The sequence below is a fragment of the Chiloscyllium plagiosum genome, unplaced genomic scaffold (assembly GCF_037043375.1).
Source record: "Chiloscyllium plagiosum isolate Xiang-an unplaced genomic scaffold, Cpla_swu_hap1 HiC_scaffold_27, whole genome shotgun sequence".
In the NCBI taxonomy this organism is placed as follows: domain Eukaryota; kingdom Metazoa; phylum Chordata; class Chondrichthyes; order Orectolobiformes; family Hemiscylliidae; genus Chiloscyllium; species Chiloscyllium plagiosum.
The window spans coordinates 91586200-91607338 of record NW_028270165.1 but is presented as its reverse complement, the minus strand read 5'-3'; the positions used below and the strand labels follow the sequence as shown (position 1 = coordinate 91607338).

The 21139-nt window shown below is 47.2% G+C and overlaps 2 protein-coding genes and 1 long non-coding RNA gene across 9 annotated transcripts in view; 1 reads left to right on the top strand and 2 right to left on the bottom strand.

Annotated features, from left to right (window-relative positions):
* LOC148145003 (endogenous retrovirus group 3 member 1 Env polyprotein-like) overlaps positions 1-21139 on the top strand; it is a 467418-nt gene that overhangs the window by 257495 nt on the left and 188784 nt on the right. For 3 of the 5 annotated variants that reach the window (XM_087975496.1, XM_087975491.1, XM_087975492.1), the window contains exon 2: positions 2254-2358. The gene's annotated coding sequence lies outside the window, so the exon portion shown is untranslated. Of the gene's footprint in view, positions 1-2253; positions 2359-5794; positions 6316-19747; positions 20200-21139 lie in introns of those variants that run through there. The other 2 variants (XR_015751678.1, XM_087975494.1) reach the window with 2 other exon arrangements.
* The window catches only part of LOC148145008 (uncharacterized), a 28012-nt gene continuing 11945 nt past the window's right edge, over positions 5073-21139 (bottom strand). The window contains exon 2 of the long non-coding RNA XR_015751736.1: positions 5073-5828. This is a non-coding gene — a long non-coding RNA (uncharacterized LOC148145008). The remainder of the gene's footprint in view (positions 5829-21139) is intronic.
* The window catches only part of LOC148145005 (uncharacterized), a 162643-nt gene continuing 156159 nt past the window's right edge, over positions 14656-21139 (bottom strand). Inside the window, exons 1-2 of one of the 3 annotated variants that reach the window (XM_087975591.1) lie at positions 20909-20944; positions 14656-16642 (exon numbers count right to left, since the gene is read on the bottom strand). In XM_087975591.1, coding sequence (XP_087831717.1) covers positions 15268-16236 — 969 coding nt within the window. In that variant the 5' untranslated portion in view covers positions 16237-16642; positions 20909-20944 and the 3' untranslated portion in view covers positions 14656-15267. Of the gene's footprint in view, positions 16643-19136; positions 19535-20908; positions 20945-21139 lie in introns of those variants that run through there. The other 2 variants (XM_087975592.1, XM_087975590.1) reach the window with 2 other exon arrangements.

Here is a 21139-nt window from a genome sequence, read left to right as displayed (position 1 = left end):
TTCAGGGGGATATGGGGCAAACACAGGCAGGTGGGACTAGTTTAGTTTGTGAATATAGTCAGCATGGACTAGTTGGGCTGAAGGGTCTGTTTCTGTGCTGTATGACTCTGTAACTGTTCTGTACTGGTCTTGAAACCATTTTACTTGCCTTCCCCCATAAACATCCACTTCATGGTTGTTCTAAAATCAGATGAATTCAGCCTTGAATATATTCAATGACCCCCTAACTGCAGGAAGACATCCCTACTTCTGAAATCAATTCCTCTTGCTAATATTCCTCTTGCCTTGCTGATTGCTTGCTGCATCCGTCTGACAACTGGCAGTGACTGGTGTGGAAGGACGCTGAGGCCACGTTTTACATCCACACATCATTCCTGAGGAAGGGCTCGTGCCTGAAACGTCGATTCTCCTGCTCCTCGGATGCTGTCTGACCTCCTGTGCTTTTCCAGTGCCACACTTTTCGACTCTCATCTCCGGCATCTGCAGTCCTCACTTTGTCCACATCTCAATATGTCACCATTTAAACAACATACCTCCTTTCAGCAGTTATTTTTTCATAACCGAGGCTATCACTTCACACTGTGGGACTGCATTTGCCGTGCGTGTGCCAATTGAGACAGAGACCTGGACCAACGTTTCCCGACTCTGTCCCTTCCCTAGATTGACTCGCTTTCTTTTCAGTTGCTGCAAGTCAACAATTTAACCCCAGAATGAAAAAATGAAATGGTAAAGACAGTGCCGTACTCACAGATGGTGGAGAGAGGAAGGAAGTTGCAGTCTGAGTTGAAGCTCGATCTTCATTTGGAGAGGAGCAGCAGCATCAGCTTCAGAACCTGATGGTCCATCTTCCGCATTCAGACAATTGGGGAGCTCTGATTGGCAGGAGGCCCAGGCTCCTTGTCTGGCTTCTCATTGGTCCATTTGAAGAAGGGTTTGCACTGTTTCTGCAGACAGAGCATGCGCAGCTTTTGCTGAACCAGCATAGAGTCAGAAGTGTACAGCATGGAAACAGACCCTTCGGTCCAACCCGTCCATGCCGACCAGATATCCCAACCCAATTTAGTCCCGCTCCTCAACACCTGGCCCACATCCTTCCAAACCTTTCCTATTCATATATCCATTCAAATGCCTCTTAATTGTTGCATTTGTACCAGCCTCCACCACTCCCTCTGGCAGCTCATTGCATACACGTACTACACTCTGTGTGAAAAAATTGCTCCGTAGGTTTCTTTTACATTTTTCCCCTCTCACCCGAAATCTATGCCCTCTAGTTCTGGACTCCCCAACCCAAGGGAAAAAGCTTTGTCTATTTATCTTGTCCATGCCCCTCATAATTTTTTAAACCTTTATAAGGTCACCACTCAGCCTCTGACACTCCAGGGAAAACAGCCCCAGCCTGTTCAGCCTCTCCCTCTAACTGTACCTCTTATGCTCGCATCCAAATCATTTACACAAGTGACAAAAAGTAGAGGACTGAGCACCGATCCTTGTGGCACTCCACTGGTCGCAGGCCTCCAGTCTGAAAAACAACCCTCCACCACCACCCTCTGTCTTCTACCTTTGAGCTAGTTCTGTATCCAAATGGCTAGTTCTCTCTGTATTCCTTGAGATCTCACCTTGCTAATCAGATTCCCATGGGGAACCTTGTCAGACGCCTTACTGAAGTCAATATACATTACATTACTGCTCTGCCTTCCTCAATTCTCTTTGTAACTTCCTCAAAAAACTCAATCAAGTTTGTGAGACATGATTTCCCACACAAAACCATGTTGACTATCCCTAATCAGTCCTTGTCTTTTCAAATACATGTACATCCTCTCCCTCAGGATTCCCTCCAACAATCTGCCCACCACTGACGTCAGCCTCACTGGTCTATAGTTCCCTGGCTTGTCCTTACCACCCTTCTTAAACAGTCGTACCATGTTAGCCAACCTCTAGTCTTCTGGCATCTCACCAGACATGCACAGCATGCTGTATGGAGATGCTGTTCCTGATGGATTTAAAGTGTCCAACTGCCACAATTTCTACCCCCCCCAGTCACTTGACATCACCGTGCAGGCTCCTCGCTATTTTTGATGTTCATGTTACTTGGAACCCTCATGATTATATCAATCTCAATGAGGTCACCCCTCAACCTCCTGTGCTCCACTGAAGAGATTCTCAGCCTCTCCTTATAACTCAAACCCTCCAGTCTTGGTAATATCCTGGTGAATCTTTACTGAACCCTCTGTAATAGTATTCTTCCTATTATAGGGCCACCAGAAACGTTCTCAGTACTCTACAAGTGGCTTCACCAACATCCTGTACAACTTCTAAATGATGTCCCAACTCCTTTATTTAATGGTGTGAACAAATAAGGTAAGTGTGCTGAATGCCTTCTGAAGCACCCTTCCAACCAGTGATGCAACTTTCAATGAAGTATGTTCCTGAACCCCCCCCCATATCCCTCTGTACAAGTCCTGCCCTTATTTTAGGAAAATGCAATCTCTCACTTTTATCTATACCTCTCTCATAACACGCTCTCTCTCAGATGTACACACACCCTCTTACAGGCTTCTCCTCCATCACACTCCCTTGACAAAGCATGTGCACACATGCTCTCTCTCGCGCGCGTGCACACACACACGCATAACGATGGGGTGCATTTGCAGAATTATATTTACAGATATATTCAACTTTGCACAAAAAGCGCACAACATGCAGGTAGTCAATCCATATAATATTTTATACATTTCTAGTTTGGAAATAGTACCAGTTTGATTTAAGATTGGGATACTGACACACCTTTCATGCATTGTCTGGGCTGAGATGTCACCAATTTAAAAAAACCCTTGTGATCTTGAGAATATGACTGAATAGTAGTACTGCGATGTACACATTAATGAAATAAAACCTGCAACCCATTCTAAAAGATGAAAGACTTAACAGCAATCTACATTTGTCAATATATCATTTCAGTTGCATGACACTGTGACCTTTTGCTCTTAACTCTGTGTCTTATGATCCTGCTCCACAGTTCCCCGATGAAGGAGCAGCGGTCCGAAAGCTAGTGCTTCCAAATAACCCGGTGTTGTGATTTTTAAACCATGTCCCACCTCGTCCAACAGCAGCACCTCCACCTCCTTTCTAATGAACACAGCCCACACTTCCCAGTGCTGTCAGTAAACTGCTGCTGAAACAATGCAGTGCCTGCACTCCCAAAAAATGTAAACTTCTAACGAAACCAGCTACTCAGTCACTGCTCCATCTGATATACAACATTGGAAACTTAATGCAGGAGGCTGTAAGAAATGAGCAGCTTTAAAACAAAAACCGCTTGGAGCTCTAAGCTTTCAATGAGAGTCTGAGGCTGACAGAATGTTCAGGTAACCTTTATTGTGTCCCAACATTGTTACAGCTTCAGTTGCCCCCAGCAAAAAGGCAGAGAAAGAGTAGATGTTTGTTAGACAGCTCAACAACAGGGGGAGGAGCAAGGGGCGGAGCAAGGCCAACAGCAGGCCCCCGCACTACGCCTGCATTGCCTTGCACACTTTACAAAAATCCCTTCCCCTTCAGAGACTCCAAACAGTGTGGGAGCAGGCCACTCGGCCCAAAGACTACACACTGATCCTCCGAAGGGTAACCCACCCACGCAATTCTCCTGCCCGTATTGCTCAACATTTACCCGTGACTAATGCACCTAACCTGCACATCCCTGTGCATGATATCCCAACCCAATCTCGTCCCACCTGCCAGCACGGGGCCCATATCCCTCCAGTTGCTTTTTAAGTGTTGTAATTGTACCAGCCTCCACCACTTCCTCTGGCAGCTCATTCCATACACGTACCACCCTCTAAATGAAAAGATTGCCTCTTAGGTCTCTTTCATATCTTTCCCCTCTCACTGTAAACCTATGCCCTCTATTTCTGAACTCTCCCACCTCAGGGAAAAGACTTTGTCTATCTATCCTATCCATGCCCCTCATGATTTCATAACCTTCTCTAAGGTCACCCCTCAGCCTCTGATGTTCGAGGGAAAACAGCCCCAGTCTGTTCTGTCTCTCCCTATAGCTCAAATCTTCCAGTCTTGGCAACATCGTTGCAAATCTTTTCTGACCCCTTAAGTTTCACAACATCTTTCTGAAAGGAAGGAAACCAGAATTGCATGCGATATTCCAACTGTACAGCAGTAACATGACCTCCCAACTCCTGTACTGAATATTCTGACCAAATAAAGGAAAGCATACAAAACACCATCTTCACTATCCTATCAACCTGCGACTCCACTTTCAAGGAGCTATGAACTTGCACTCCAAGGTCTCTTTGTTCAGCAACACCCCCGAGGACCTTACCATTAAGTGTATAAGTCTTGCTAAGATTTGCTTTCCCAAAATGCAGCACCTCACATTTATCTAAATTAAACTCCATTTGCCACTTCTCAACCCATTGGCCCATCTGATCAAGATCCCATTGTAATCTGAGGTAACCTCCTTCGCTGTCCACTACACCTCCAATTTTGGTGTCATCAGCAAACTTACTTACTATACCACTTATGCTCACATCCAAAAAGAAGTGGGCCCATTATCTATTTTCAAATTGGAATTGACAATATATAACATGTACTGACTGCCTGCAGATTGTGCAGTCTTTCAGCAAAGTAGAATGTTTAGGGTGCAGGTTTGCTCGCTGAGCTGTAGGTTTGATATCTAGACGTTTCGTTACCTGGCTAGGTAACATCATCAGTGGTGACCTCCAAGTGAAGCGAAGCTGTTGTCTCCTACTTTGTATTTATATGTTTGTTCTGGATGGGGTTCCTAGGATTTGTGGTGATATCAAAGTTATGAAGAGAGATACATATTTTGTTGAACCAAATACAATGGCTGTGCAGAGAATTTCAGAAAAGGGCAATAAATATTTACTTTTTACCCCTTATTCAACTCATTCAAGAATTTCAAATTGAATCTGAGCGAACTTGAGAGCAAATGGCAACATTCGTTTGTTAATAGACTCACCATAAATTATGAAAGATCACTTTTATCTAAGTCACAATGTTTAATCCCAAATGGAGCAATTAAGTGCAAAGTTACTTTCAACCATTTAATAAAACACTGCAAATTTTATTTCATATGAAAATACATTCATTTTATAATTTGGATAAGATCTTTACAAAGGAAATATACTAAACAAAATAGCTTTCCTGAGTATCAATATTGACAACAGTTATGCAGCTATTATTTGGCAACTAATTGAAATGATTTCAGAATAAATGAGCAGCTTCATTATTATACATTGAGATATTGCATATCTTGGCTCTCACCCAAGTATTCTCCGAAGGAAAAAATGCATCTGGATGGGGACATGAATAGGAAGAATTCAGAGGGATATGGGCCAAATGTTGGCAAATGGGTCACCAGATTAATTTAGGATATCTGGTTGGCCTGGACTGAAGGGTTTGTTTCTGTGTGCTCATTACAGACGCCCCTCTTCTGGGATCCCCATACCAGCTGTTATTTTCATGAAATAATCTGACAATTGTTGACTTCCATCAACCTATTCCATCTGGAGAAATTTCCTCTCTCTGCAAAGTGTGGTTCACGTTGGCAAATTCAATCCTCCTCCGGTCCTCAGGAACACTCTATCATGCACAACGTTCTCAATACCTGTTTAACGTTCAGTGGGGAAACTATTTTCGGTCCAACAGTTGCACAGAATTCCTCAGAAATGTTTTTGGCAAATGTACTGCTCCCACGAGAGCTCGTGGGCCCACAGTTCAAATGCTTTTAACAGCTTTTTTTCTCATTTCCCCGCCTTCCCAGGATGCAGAATTTCTCCCACCAGAAATTGTTTGCCCTGAAAAAAATCCAGCAGGAACGTGATTGTGGAGCTATCAGTAAAAAGGCACCAAGACCATGTACAATAGAGCTAAGGGAGAGCCCAATGGGAACAGCATTCTGAGGACCATTGTCTCCCATACAGTGCGAGTGCTTGAGTCACTTGGCACATTTTTTACAGCACTCAAGCAACTCCTCTTGCAAAACATCAACCCTTTAGTCCTGTAGACCTGACCAGACCCCCTGCTGTAACATTTCAGGAACCGATTTTGACAAACTCTCCCCAATATACACCAAACCAGACTATTATTTCTTCAGCTAAGGTCAAACTACCAAATTCCTTGTCCTTGATGGCAAAGATGTCCCTCATAAGGTCATTATCGGAGCCCTTGTTCCCACAACAGTACCTTGTCCTGGCCAGTCATCGTACCAGCACCCACCACTTCCTCTGGCAGCTCACGCCATCGCTCAAGCGACTCCACGTTGAAAGCCTCTGGTCTGGTGCACCAGATGACATCAGGATAATCTCAGATCGCTCCAGATCGCATCGATACTCAGTCAGTGGTTTTCACAATCAGGATGTTGTACGTGATCAAACAGGTCAGTGAGTAGGCGATCCCCCCACCTCTTTGTTCAAGTATCTCTACGAGAACTCCCTTGCTGGAGGGTCCCTTGGAGACACTTCAACTGGACTTCATTGAGTTGGAGAAATCAGTTGAGTTGCTATAAATATGTTTTGCTTATTGTTATCTTTTCTGAGTGGACTGAAGCCTACCCTCCTCCTAACGCTACTGCTGAGACTGTGGTGAAGATTTTGTTTAAGGAAATAATTCCCTGCTTCAGTATACCTGCGTGCATTTGCTCGGACAATGGACCACACTTTGTAGGTAATATTAATGGAGAACTCTGTTCCCAGCTTTGTATTTGTCGGCAACTGCATGGTGCTTATCATCCTCAGGCGGCCGGCCTTATTCAATGTTTTAACCAGACTCAAGACTAAACTTGCCAAATGGATGGCAGAGTCTGGCCTTTCCTGGTTATGCTAATCCCTGTGGCCTTATTCCAGATGCGATCCATGTCTGCGAGCAAGACACGACTGTCTCCAGCTGAGAGTATCTCTGATCACCCCTTGGAACGATTCGGCTCCCTTCTCAGTCCACTTCCACCACATGACCAAAGCAATCATTGGTTATGTTCTTGCTCTAACGAGTGCTATGCGTGCCTTTCACTCCAAGGAGCGTGTGGCTGACAGTGATGTTCCCTCCCTTTCAGCCTCATCACGGGTAGAAACTGGTTCGTTGGTGCTTGTCAAGACCTGAACTGGCAAAGGTCTCCAACCTTGTTGAGATGGCCCCTTCCAGGTTTTACTTCCCACCCCTACGGCAGTCACAGTCGTTGGGCGCTCCGCTTGGGTCCAACTGTACCATTGTAAATTGATTGACCGCACCAATCAAAAGGGGGGAAGAGGAGGAGAGAATCCTGGAATCCCAACAAAAGGAGTGGACACTGTCCTGTTGGGTTTTTGAATCTTGCTGTTATTCTCATGTTAATCTTATGACAGATACTTGAATTAAGAGGAGAGACTTGTGGGGGATCGCCTATCTCCTTACCTTTCTGATCACGTACAACATCCTGATGGGGAAAGCTACTAAGTATGGATGCGACCAGGAATGATCAGAGATTATCCACCACCCATGCTGAGATGATGTTGTCCAGTGCACCGGACCAGACGCCTTTGACGTGTGGAACGTGATGAAGATTGATTATTGCAATGGACTCTTACATCAGAAAGACCAGATGGTCCATCTGGACAGTAGAAATCAGTGGGAGTTACCATGTCATTACCATGTTTTTTTTATTTTACCTGCAGACGCAAGTCTCGTGAGGATAAAAATGCTCAACCGCGTTATTATGGTAAATATTTTAAGGACGCCTAGGAACACCATCCCTTTTTGCAGGTCGTGCCGACTTTAGAAAAGGGAAGCCTGATAGGGGAAACTCCTCGATCCACAAACAACTTCTCCAGAGGCAGTCGTCTGTTACTCCTCTCTCTCGGGAGATAACTTACTTGCCCTGTCCCCAGTCCCAGATTCCATTCTATTTGTCAGACTTCCTACTGCCGACCCTGCGAAGAGAAATATCACTTTCCAATACCTCCGGTCTGTGTATACAAACAGCTGGTGTAACACTGGCTGGGGTACAGCAGGCCTTATGCGGCACATGGACCTGGAACGGAACCCTTCCCTTGTGCATTTATAGGCCTTTTCTCTTTTCAGAACCTGATACTGTCACCAAGACTATGTATAATAGGTCTAAGGGAGAGCCCAATGGGAATAGCATTCTGAGGACCATTGTCTCCCATACAGTGCGAGTGCTCGAGTCACTTGGCCCATTTTTTACAGCGCTCAAGCAACTCCTCTTGCAAAATGTCGACCCTTTACTCCTGTAGACCTGACCAGACCCCCTGCTGTAACATTTTAGTAACCTATTTTGACAAACTCTCCCTAATATACACCAAACCAGACTATTATTTCTTCAGCTAAGGTAAAGCTACCAATTTCCTTGTCCTGGATGGCAAAGATGTCCCTCATAAGGTCACTATCAGAGCCCTTGTTACCACAACAGTACCTTGTCCTGGCCAGTGGACAAGTCGATGGAACCTCCATCTGAGGGGGATGCACCGGTCGGTCTCGGCCAACCTTGCTCCACCTGGAAGGATCCCAAGGGACTGGGTGACAATACAGGACACCCGATAGGCTGGGGAATCCAGAGTACCCTGGGGTTGGAAGGATCGGCAGGGGTGTCAAGTCAACAGAACCGCAATTCCCTCTTTTGCGGCCTGACCATTCGAGGAAATAAGACTAAAGAGACTCTGAAACAGAGTAAACTGCGATTATCAGACCTGTGTCTTTACTCTGTGCAGAATCGGTCTGCCTGAGACTATATCCTCCCCCAGGAGGGTGAGGTCTGCACCATTGTCCAAGATAAATGCACTACGGGCATTCCCGATCTCACTGGCAATATTACTAAGATACAAGAAGAGATCCAGGTTTTCCTTGACAGAATGACTGAAGGGACCAGTTGGGGAAACTGCAGATCGGGCTGATGGTACAATTGGCTTATCAATTTAGCTATGTCTGTTTGTCGGTATTGGTATTGTTAGGTATTTAATTGCTTGGCTTATGAGGTCCCTTAGTGATATAGATTTGCCCCAGAAGATGCTCCTTTTGCGATCAGATAGCTCACCCACACGTGTCGATGGCGATGATAAAAACGACCAGATGAGCTGCGAAGATGGTGGTGCCGCTCTGCAGGATGTTGATGGCTGGACCACCTTGAAGGGCATTCGTTTGGACTAGCCTTCTCTTTCAGTAATCGTGGTGCAATCAAAGGGAGGAATGAGTGTGTGGGCATCTGGGTGATAAAGTCTATAGCCTTAAAACTTGCCTTTAAACATTCAGACTCAAATGTAATGCTGAATTATTTACTGCACTAGAAAATAAACAGGCAGGAAGGCTCAGAAAGAAGAGAGAACTTAAAGATAGGGACACCTGGGCTCACCAAGTGATAACAGGATGCTGTAAGGCAATTAAGAACGTTTGCCTCAGCATCGGTGAATCTGTGTGAACAGGACCCCAAGTGATAACATTCACAGCCATTCCCTTGTGAGACCATTTTAGTGCTGAGGCTGTTGATTCCCGTAGAAAATTAACTCTGTGTTTATCTGCACTGGATTGAAATGAATTGCCTTTTGAGACTTTCTGATGATATTGAGTAGCCATTACTGGTTATTAAATACAAACTCTGTAAAAGGAAATATTGATAAAGCTTGACCTTACTTGCTGCAGCCGTAGATCCAGCGGAGGAAACAGGCCGCGGGCATACTTCCGGCTTCGGGTGGCCCCGCCCCCTGGGTCTGGTCCCGCCCCTTCCGGAAGCAGCTCGTAAGCCCCGCCGTTGGGAGCCAAACCTCTTTCCTCCAAGCGCACCAAACCCCGCCCTTTCGCCGCGGACTCCGCGCGAGTCAAGACCACGCCCCCTGCCCGCACGCGCAACCGCCCACAAAGCCGCGCGCCTCCAGGCTCGACGCGCGCACCGCCCGCTGACCCGGACCGCTGCTGAGTCCTTCATCTTTTAGAAGGGGTTGCAGGTTTCAGTTCATCAATATATAAAGTCCAGAACTTTAGATCAGATTCCCTACAGTGTGGAAACAGGCTCTTCGGCCCAACAAGTCCACACTGACCCGCCGAAGAGCAAAACCCCCAGCCCCATTCCCTGTCAGACAACACTACGGGGCAATTTAGCGTGGCCAATTCCCCCTAACCCGCACGTCTTTGGACTGTGGGAGGATACCCGCGCGGGGGTGGGGGGGAATTGAACCCGGGGCTCTGGCGCTGTGAGGCAGCAGTGCTAACCACAAAAAACATGACATTTTCTGTTTTTCAGCGGCAGCTGCATCCCAGGAGTGGGGAGTCACTGATTTGAGGTTTTAAATTTGAAGTCGGACAGCAGAGGTTCCTGGGAGAGGAGGGACGACTTATTTGTATTTCCTTCTTGCTGTATCAGTCAGTGGGTACTGTTGAGGGGGGAAAACGACCTACCAGGGGCTCTGGCACAGAGCCTGTCCCTGTTGCACCAGAAGGGAAGGAAGGAAACGCGGAGAGTGTTAGTCATTCTAACTCAATAGTTAGAGGGTCAGATAGAAGGTGTGTTGGGAACGAACAAGACTCGCGGTTAGTGTGTTGCCTCCCAGGTGCCAGGGTGCGTGATGTCTCGGATCGTATCTTTGAGGTCCTGAAGGGATAGGGTTTACAACCCAAGTCATGGTCCATGTAGGTACCAACAACATAGGTAGAAATGTGAGAAACAGAACTCACTCACAAATCACTCAGCCTGAGACAAAGCCTTGGAAACAAGAACAATTTATTACAGTCTTGCAAGTACCGGACGCTTCTGCAAGCAAGAAGAAATGTGCGCCAAAACAGAGCCTGTTAGCTTTCTTCTTGAGTTTACAAGTTGCGGAATCACGCCTCCCTTTTCCCATCCTATCATAAGCCGTTTACCTCACTTGTCAGTTATTTTCTTATCTGGCCATCCTGCTGTCCTTGTCTGCATTCTTTGTTCCTTGTTTGTTACAGCTTGTTCTTTTATCCAGTTTCTCTTATCATACTATAAGCTTTATTGTGAAATGCCCCTGTTGCTTCTTTTTGTGGTCAACTACAACACTTTAAAGTTATTCCCTCGCTTAAAACTATTTTCTTTAAAAGACCCTCTATATTCATTTAAGTCTTAGCCTTAAGTATGCTACATGCTACAAGAATTCCACGACCGTTTGTATAATGTTCCCCTTCCCTTCCCCCTACTACACCCCCTCACCCATCTGCAAAAACATTTATAATCTCCCACAGAAAGACGGATAGGGATGTAAGGCAGGATTTCAGGGAGCTAGGGTGGAAGCTGAGGGCGAGAACAAACAGAGTGGTTATCTCTGGTTTGTTACCCGTGCCACGTGATAGCAAGGCAAGGAATAGGGAGAGATATCAGCTGAACACCTGGCTGCAAGGATGGTGCAGGAGGGAGGGTTTCAGGTTTTTGGATACTTGGGGCTCATTCTGGGGAAGGTAGGACTTGTACAAACAGGACAGTCTTCACTTGAACCAGAGGGGTACTAATATCCTGGGTGGGAAATTTGCTAATGCTATTTGGGTCGGTTTAAACTAGCTCAGCAGGTGGATGGGAACCGGGGGGTGTAGCTGCAATGCACAGGAGAATGAGAGTAGGAAGGACAGGGACAGGATTTCAGGGTCACAGGAATGTGCTGGCAGACAGCGAAGTGGTTTGAAGTCTATCCGCAATAAGGTAGGTGAGCTTGCAGCACGGACAGGTACCTGGGACTTGGATGTTGTGGCCATTTCGGAGACATGGAGAGAGCAGGGTGAGGAATGGATGTTGCAGGTTCCAGGGTTTTGATCTTTCATTAAGAACAGCCAAGGCGGTAAAAGAGGGAGAGGCGTGGCGTTGTTAGTCAAGGATAGTATAACGGTGGCTGACAGAACTTTTGATGAGGACTCGTCTACTCAGGTAATGTGGGCTGAGGTTAGAAACAGGAGAGGAGAGGTCACACTGCTTGGAGTTTTTTTATAGGGCTCCGCAGAGTTCCAGGGAGGTGGAAGAGCGGATTAGCAAAATTATTCTGGGTAGGAGTGAAAGGAACAGGGTGGTCATTATGGGGAACCTTAATTTCCCAACATTGACTGGAAATGCTTTCACTCTAGTATGTCGTATAGATCAGTTTTTGTCCAGTGTGTGCAGGAGGGTTTTCTGACACAGTATATTGAAGGGCCGACAAGAGGGGAGGTCACACTGCATCTGGTGCTTGGTAATGAACCAGGCCAGATGTTTGATTTAGTGGAAGGTGAGCACTTTGGAGAGAGTGACCATAATTCAGTTGGGTTTCATTTAGTGATGTAAAGGGATAGGAACATGCCACAGGTCAAGAGTTATCGATGGGATAAGGGCAATTATAATGCAATTAGGCAAGACTTAGGATGCATAGAATAGGGTAGCAAAATGCAGGGGATGGAAACAATTGAAATGTGCAGCTGATTTAAGGAACAGATATTGTGTGTCCTTGATAGGTATGTCCCTGTCAGGCAGGAAGGAAGTGATAATGTAAGGGAACCGTGGTTTACAACAGAAATTGCATCTCTTGTTACAAAGAAGAAGGAGGCTTATGTGTTGATGAGGCAAGATGGTTCAGATGAGGCGCTGAAGAGTTACAGATCAGCGAGGAAGGATTTAAGGAGAGAGTTAAGAGCAAAGAGAGGGCACGAGCAGTCTTTAACAAATAGAATAAAGGAGAACACTAAAGCTTTCTATTGGTATGTGAGGAATAAAAGGAATACGGCCAGTCAAAGATAGAAGTGGGAAGTTGAGTGTGGGCCCTGTGGAAATTGGAGAGGTGTTAATGAATATCTCTCATCGGTCATCACTCAGGAAAAGGAGAATATTGTAGAGGAGAAGAATGAGGTACGAGATATTAGACTCGAAAGGATCGAGGTTAGTTGCACACAGGTGTTATCAATTCTAGAAGGAGTGAAATTAGACAAGTGCCCCGGGCCGGATGGGATTTATCCGAGGATTCTCTGGGAAGCGAGGGAGGAGATAGCAGAGCCTTTGGCTTTGATATTTGAGTCGTCATTGTCTACGGGTTTAGTACCAGAGTGGAGGATTGCAAATGTTGTGTCCTTGTTCAAGAAGGGCAGCAGAGATGACCCAGGTAGTTATAGACCAGTGAGCCTTACGTCTATGGAAGGAAAGCTTTTGAAAAGGAATATTAGAGATAGGATTTATAATCATCTAGCAAGCAACAATTTGATTTCCGATAGTCATCATAGTTTCATCAAGGGCAGATCGTGTCTCAGAAACCTCATTGCGTTTTTTGACAAGGTGACCAAGTATGGAGATGAGGGTAGGGCAGTTGACGTGGTGTACATGGACCTCAGGAAAGCCTTTGATAAGGTTTCACATGGCAGGCTGTTGGAGAAATTGCAGAGGCATGGGTTGTTGTCGTTCGGTTCGCCGAGCTGGGAATTTGTGTTGCAAACGTTTTGTCCCCTCTCTAGGTGACATCCTCAGTGCTTTGGAACCTCCTGTGAAGCGCTTCTGTGATGTTTCCTCCAGCATTTATAGTGATGGTGTCACCTATACAGGGGACGAAACGTCTGCAACACAAATTCCCAGCTCGGCGAACAGAACCACAACAACATGCACCCGAGCTACAAATCTTTTCCTGAACTTTGAAGAGGCATGGGATTGAGGGTGATTTAGCAGTTTGGATTAGAAACTGGCTTTCTGAAAGAAGGCAGCGAGTGGGGGTTTATGGAAAATATTCAGCCTGGTGTCTGGTTACTAGTGGTGTGCCACAAGGATCTGTTTTGGGACTACTGCGGTTTGTCATTTTTATAAATTACTTAGATGCAGACAGAGGTGGATGGATTAGCAGAATTGGACTCAGTTGGCAAATGGAGTTCAATGCAGCTAAATGTGAGGTGATTCACTTTGGGAAGAATAACAGGAAGGTAGTGATGTTGGAGTCCATGTACATAGATCCCTGAAAGTTGCCACCCAGGTAGATAGTGCTGTGAACAAGGCATACGGTGTGTTAGGTTTCATTCATAGAGGGATTGAGTTCCGGAACCGCAATATCATGCTGCAACTATACAAAACATGGGTGCAGCCACACTTGCAATATTGTGTATAGTTCTGGCTTCCATATTTCAGGAAGAATGTGGGAAGCATTGGAAAAGGTGCAGAGGAGATTTACCAGGATGTTGCCTGGTCTGGAGGGAGGGTCTTATGAGGAAAGGCTGTTCTCATTGGAAAGAAGAAGGCTAAGGTGGTATTTGATAGAGATATATAAGATGATCAGAGGATTAGATAGAGGAGACAATGAAAGACTCTTTCCTAGGATGGTGACGTCAGCTTGTACGAGAGGGCATAACTACAAATTGAGAGGTGATGGATTTAAGACAGATGTCAGAGACAAGTTCTTTATGCTGAGAGTGGGAAGGGCGTGGAATGCCCTACCTGCTAAGGTAGTCAACTCAGCCACATTAGGGAGATTTAAACAATCCTTAGATAAGCGCATGGATGATTTTGGGATAGTGTCAGGGAATGAGCTGAGAATAGTTCACAGGTCGGCGCAACATCAAGGCCGAAGGGCCTGTTCTGCGCTGTATTGTTCTATGTTCTAAACTTAGTGCAGGAGGCGGAAAGAAATGAGCAGCTTTAAAACAAAAACCTCTTGGAGCTCAAAGCTTTCAATGAGAGTCTGAGGCTGGTGGTAAGTTCCGGTAACCTTTATTGCAACCCAACTTGGTTCCAGCTTCAGATACCCCCAGCAAAAAAGGCAGGGAAAAAGCAGTTGCTTTTTGAACAGCTCAAGGTGAAAGTGCACACACCACACCTCCCCCTGTCCCACCCCCCTCACTGTCTTTACTCTTGGCCAGCACCAAGTTGTCCCTTTGTAATTGGATCCTTGTTACATCCGTAACCCGGAGGAAGTATTGCCTCACTCAGCAATATCAACCCATACCTTGTCTCCAAGTAAGTTTCTCCCCGCTCATTTGCCAGGAAGGGGCAGTGTAGTGTCAACCAGACTGCTGTGGGTCTGGAATCACGTGTAGGCCAGACCGGGTAAAGGATGCAGCTGGAACAACTGAGTGAATCCTTTCCCACAATGGCGGTTCCCTTCCCTAACAAGGGAGAGAGGGAATCAGATGGGGGCTTTCTCCCCCGCACCACCCCCTCCCTGAAACGGTCTCATCATTAGATTCTGAACTCCACATTTCTGACCGAATACCAATTCTGCCATCTGTCGTGGTGGGATTCGAATCGAGGAGTCCCCAGAACCGGGTTGATAGTCCAATCGATAATGGCACTCGGCCGTCACTCCTTCAATGCCCTTGCGATGGCACGTGAACTCGCTGGTGGGTCAGCAGTTGGGAGGAGTAGGTGAAGCCCTTCCCGCACTGAGAGCAGGTGAACGGCCTCTCTCCGGTGTGGATCCACTGGTGCCTCAGCAGTGTGGAGACCTGGGTAAAGGCCTTCCCGCACTCGGAGCAGTTGAACGGCCTCTCCCCCGTGTGGACCCGCCAGTGGGTCATCAGGGAGGAGACGTGGGTAAAGGCCTTCCCGCACTGAGAGCAGCTGAAGGGCCTCTCCCCGGTGTGGATCCGCTGGTGCCTCAGCAGGTGGGAGGAGGAGGTGAAGCCCTTCCCACACTGAGAGCAGGTGAAGGGCCTCTCCCCCGTGTGGATCCGCTGGTGGCTCTGCAGTTTGGAGGAGCAGGTGAAGCCCTTCCCGCACTGAAAGCAGGTGAACGGCCTCTCCCCGGTGTGGACATGCTGGTGCCTCAGCAGGGTGGAGGCCTGGGCAAAGGCTTTCCCGCACTCGGGGCAGCTGAAGGGCCTCTCCCCGGTGTGGATCCTCTGGTGGGTCAGCAGGGAGGAAGATGTGCTGAAGGCCTTCCCGCACTCGGGGCAGCTGAAGGGCCTCTCCCCCGTGTGGACAAGCTGGTGGGCCAGCAGGGTGGAGGAATTCCTGAAGCCCTTCCCACACTGAGAGCAGATGAACGGCCTCTCCCCGGTGTGGATCCTCTGGTGGGTCAGCAGGGAGGAAGATGTGCTGAAGGCCATCCCGCATTCGGGGCAGCTGAAGGGCCTCTCCCCCGTGTGGACCCGCTTGTGGGCCAGCAGGTGGGAGGAATGTTTGAAGGCCTTCCCGCAGTCGGTGCAGGGGAATGGCCTCTCCCCGGTGTGACTGCGCCGATGAATCTCCAGGACAGACGGGACACGGAAGCCTTTCCCACTGTCACCACAATTCCACGGTTCCTCCACAGGGTGGGATTCCTCAGGTTTCTCCATGGCCACAGCTTCAGCTGCTCACAAACACGTGCAGAGCCCTCCCTGCCGTGAAATCCCCTTTCCAGGCCGTATAACTGTTTCAGGCTCCACGCACAGTGCGCTGCAACAGTGGGGTCTCTCGTCCAGTCCCACTGATGCTGAAAACGTCCTCAAACAGGAACCAAAAAGCGTTGATCCCTCTCACAGAAATCACAGTTAAAAATTGTTGCGGTCCCGATGGATTTAGTGACTGTCAGACATTGACATCAAAGTGAGGACTGCAGTCGCTGGACAGTCAGTCAAACAATGTGGCGCTGGAAAGGCACAGCAGGTCAGGCATCATCCGAGGAGCAGGAGAGTCAATGTTTCGGGCATAAGCCCTTCATCCGTTGATTTTGAAACTTCAGTCTTCAGATTTTCAAATACTCTGCAAAAAGTGATTACAAAAGTCATGACTATCAGTGCAGGGTAGAAATTCAGAACAAGCAATTCTACTTTCTGTGGAATATTCTTTTGTTGTTTCACAAAATTGAAAGCACCATCCCACTCTCTCTCCCCCTCTGTTCTCACTCCGCTCTAACTAATTCCCCTGAAGGTGCTGATTCAGGATCTTACAGGGGCAGAAAAAGCAAAAACATCAAGACTGACATCCCTCTGAATTTTGGATACCTCCACCTGAAAGGTAATATCTTTCACAACATTGGGATCCTGCTGAGTGAGCAGGTCTGATTTTGGGAAGCAAAAAAAAAGTGTCAATTCAGGGTGAACCTGCAATGCAGCTTCTTGAGGAAGGACCAGACACAAAATGGTTAACGACCCCGAGAAGGTGGGAGCAAAATGAGACATCAAGGCATTAACACCAACACACTTCAGTCAAACTCATCTGCTCCCAGTCAGGGCAAAACATGCTCTGAAAGTCCAGCCTTCACAACCACACTTCTGCTTCCACTGAAGACAATGAGAGTGTCACAGCGCAGAAAGAGACCCTTTGGCCCAACCTGCCCAGATATCCTAAATTAATCTAGTCACGTTTGCCATCACTTGGCCTCTATAAGGGCCGAGTGCTGGCAGCTGGGACTAAATTGGGTTGGCTATCTTGTCAGCAAGGACGAGTTGGACCGAAGGGTCTATTTCTGTGCTGCACATCTCTATGACTCCAGTTGCATTTGCCATCACTTGGCCCTCACCCATCTGAACCCTTCATATTCAGATGCCTGTCCAGGAGCCTTTTAACTTGCCATCGTACCAGCACCCCCCACTTCCTCTGGCAGCTCATGCCATCGCTCAAGCGACTCCACGTTGAAAGCGTCTGGTCTGGTGCACCAGATGACACCAGGATAATCTCAGATCGCTCCAGATCGCATCGATACTCAGTCAGTGGCATTCCCGATCAGGATGTTGTACGTGATCAAACAGGTCAGTGGTTAGGCGATGCCCCACCTCTTAGTTCAAGTATCTCTACGAGAACTCCCTTGCTGGAGGGTCCCTTGGAGACACTTCAACTGGACTTCATTGAGTTGTAGAAATGAGTTCAGTTGCTATAAATATGTTTTGCTTATGGTTGATGTCTTTTCTAAGTGGATTGAAGCCTACCCTCCTCCTAACGCGACTGCTGAGACTGTGGTGTAGATTTTGTTTAAGGAAATAATTCCCTGCTTCAGTATACCTGCGTGCATTAGCTCGGACAATGGACCGCACTTTGTAGGTAATATTAACGGAGAACTCTGTTCCCAGCTTTGTATTTGTCGGCAACTGCATGGTGCTTATCATCCTCAGGCGGCCGGCCTTGTTGAATGTTTTAACCAGACTCAAGACTAAACTTGCCAAATTAGTGGCAGAGCCTGGCCTCTCCTGGTTATGCTAATCCCTGTGGCCTTATTCCAGATGCGATCCATGTCTGCGAGCAAGACACGACTGTCTCCAGCTGAGAGTCTCTCTGGTTACCCCTTCCGTACCCCTTGGAACGATTCGGCTCCCTTCTCAGTCCACTTCCACCACATAACCGAAGCAATGATTGGTTATGTTCTTGCTCTAACTAGTGTTATGCGTGCCTTTCACTCCCAGGAGCGTGCGGCCTACAGCGATGTTCCCTCCCTTTCAGCCTTGTCACGGGAAGAGCCTGGTTCGTTGGTGCCCTCAACTGTACTGGCAAAGGTCTCCATCCTTGTTGGGATGGCCCCTTCCAGGTTTTACTTCCTACCCCTATGGCAGTCACAGTCGTTGGGTGCTCAGCTTGGGTCCAACTGCACCATTGTAAATTGATTGACCGCACCAATCAAAAGGGGGAAAGAGGAGGAGAGAATCCTGGAATCCCAACAAAAGGAGTGGACCCTGTCAAGTTGGGTTTTTGAATCTTGCTGTTGTTCTAATGTTAATCATATGACAGATACTTGAACTAAGAGGAGGGACTTGTGGGGGATCGCTTATCTCCTCACCTTTCTGATCACGTACAACATCCTGATGGGGAAAGCCACTAAGTATGGATGCAACCAGGAATGATCAGAGATTATCCACCACCCATGCTGAGGAGATGTCATCCAGTGCACCGGACCAGACGCCTTTGACGTGTGGAATGTGATGAAGATTGATTATTGCAATGGACTCTTACATCAGAAAGACCAGATGGTCCATCTGGACAGTAGAAATCAGTGGGAGTTACCATGTTGTTCCCATGTTTTTATGATTTTACCTGCAGACGCAAGCCGAGTGCGGATAAAAAAGATCAACCCTGTTATTACAGTAAATATTTTAAGGACGCCCAGGAACACCATCCCTTTTTGCAGGAAGGCCGACTCGAGAAAAGGGAAGCCTGATAGGGGAAACTCCTCAATCCACAAACAACTTATTTATACAGGCCCACAGAATGCTCTTCACCCCAGAGGCAGTAGTATGTTACTCCTCTCTATCGGTAGATGACTTACTTGTCCCGTCCCCAGTCCCCGATTCCAATCTATTCGTCAGACTTCCTACTGCCGACCCTGCGAAGGGAAATATCACTTTCCAATACCTCCGGTCTGGGTATACAAACAGCTGGTGTAACACTGGCTGGGGTACAGCAGGCCTTATGCGGCACATGGACCTGGAACGGAACCCTTCCCTTGTGCATTTATAGGCCTTTTCTCTTTTCAGAACCTGATACTGTCACCAAGACCATGTACAATAGGTCTCAGGGAGAGCCCAATGGGAATAGCATTCTGAGGACCATTGTCTCCCATACAGTGCGAGTGCTCGAGTCACTTGGCCCATTTTTTACAGCGCTCAAGCAACTCCTCTTGCAAAATGTCGACCCTTTACTCCTGTAGACCTGACCAGACCCCCTGCTGTAACATTTCAGGAACCTATTTTGATAAACTCTCTGTAATATACACCAAACCAGACTATCATTTCTTCAGCTAAGGTAAAGCTACCAATTTCCTTGTCCTGGATGGCAAAGATGTCCCTCATAAGGTCACTATCAGAGCCCTTGTTCCCACAACAGTACCTTGTCCTGGCCAGTGGACAAGTCGATGGAACCTCCATCTGAGGAGGATGCAGCGGTCGGTCTCAGCCAACCTTGCTCCACCTGGAAGGATCCCAAGGGACTGGGTGACAATACAGGACACCCGATAGGCTGGGGAATCCAGAGTACCCTGAGGTTGGAAGGATCGGCAGGGGTGTCAAGTCAACAGAACCGCAATTCCCTCTTTTGCGGCCTGACCATTCGAGGAAATAAGACTAAAGAGACTCTGAAACAGAGTAAACTGGGATTGTCAGACCTGTCTATTTACTCTGTGCAGAATCGGTATGCCTTCGACTATATACTCCCCCAGGAGTGTGAGGTCTGCACCATTGTCCAAGATAAATGCACTATGGGCATTCCCGATCTGACTGGCAATATTACTAAGATACAAGAAGAGATCCAGGTATTCCTTGACAGAATGACTCAAGGGACCAGTTGGGGAAACTGCAGATCGGGCTGATGGTACAATTGGCTTATCAATTTAGGTATGTCTGTTTGTCGGTATTGGTATTGTTAGGTATTTAATTGCTCGGCTTATGAGGTCCCTTAGTGATATAGATTTGCCCCAGAAAATGCTCCTTTTGCGATCCGATGGCTCACCCACACGTGTCGATGGCGATGATAAATATGACCAGATGAGCTGCGAAGATGGTGGTGCCGCTCTACAGGATGTTGATGGCTGGACCACCTTGAAGGGCATTCGTTTGGACTAGCCTTCTTTCAGTGATCGTGGTGCAATCAAAGGGAGGAATGAGGGTGGGGCATCTGGGTGATAAAGTCTATAGCCTTAAAACTTGTCTTTAAACATTCAGACTAAAATGTAATGCTGAATTATTGAATACATTTACTGCACTAGAAAATAAACAGGCAGGAATGCTCAGAAAGAGGAGAGAACTTAAAGATAGGGACACCTGGGCTCACCAAGTGATAACAGGATGTTGTGAGGCAATTATGAACGTTTGCCTCAGCATCGGTGAATCTGTATGAACAGGACCCCAAGTGATAACATTCACAGCCGTTCCCTTGTGAGACCATTTTAGTGCTGAGGCTGTTAAATCCCGTAGAAAATTAACTCAGTGTTTATCTGCACTGGATTGAAATGAATTGCATTTTGGGACTTTCTGATGATATTGAGTAGCCATTACTGGTTATTAAATACAAACTCTGTAAAAGGAAATATTGATAAAGCTTTACCGCATTTGCTGCAGCCGAGGCTCCAGCGGAGGAAACAGGCCGCGTGCACACTTCCGGCTTCGGGATGGCAACGCCCCCTGGTGCTGGTCCCGCCCCCTCATCGAACAATGCCACACGTAAACCCCGCCCCTTCCCACATCTGCTCATTAACCCCGCCCCTACCATACGCATCTCATTAAATCCGTCCTTTTGAACGCTGCTCGTAATGCCCGCCCCTTCGAGACAAAGCCC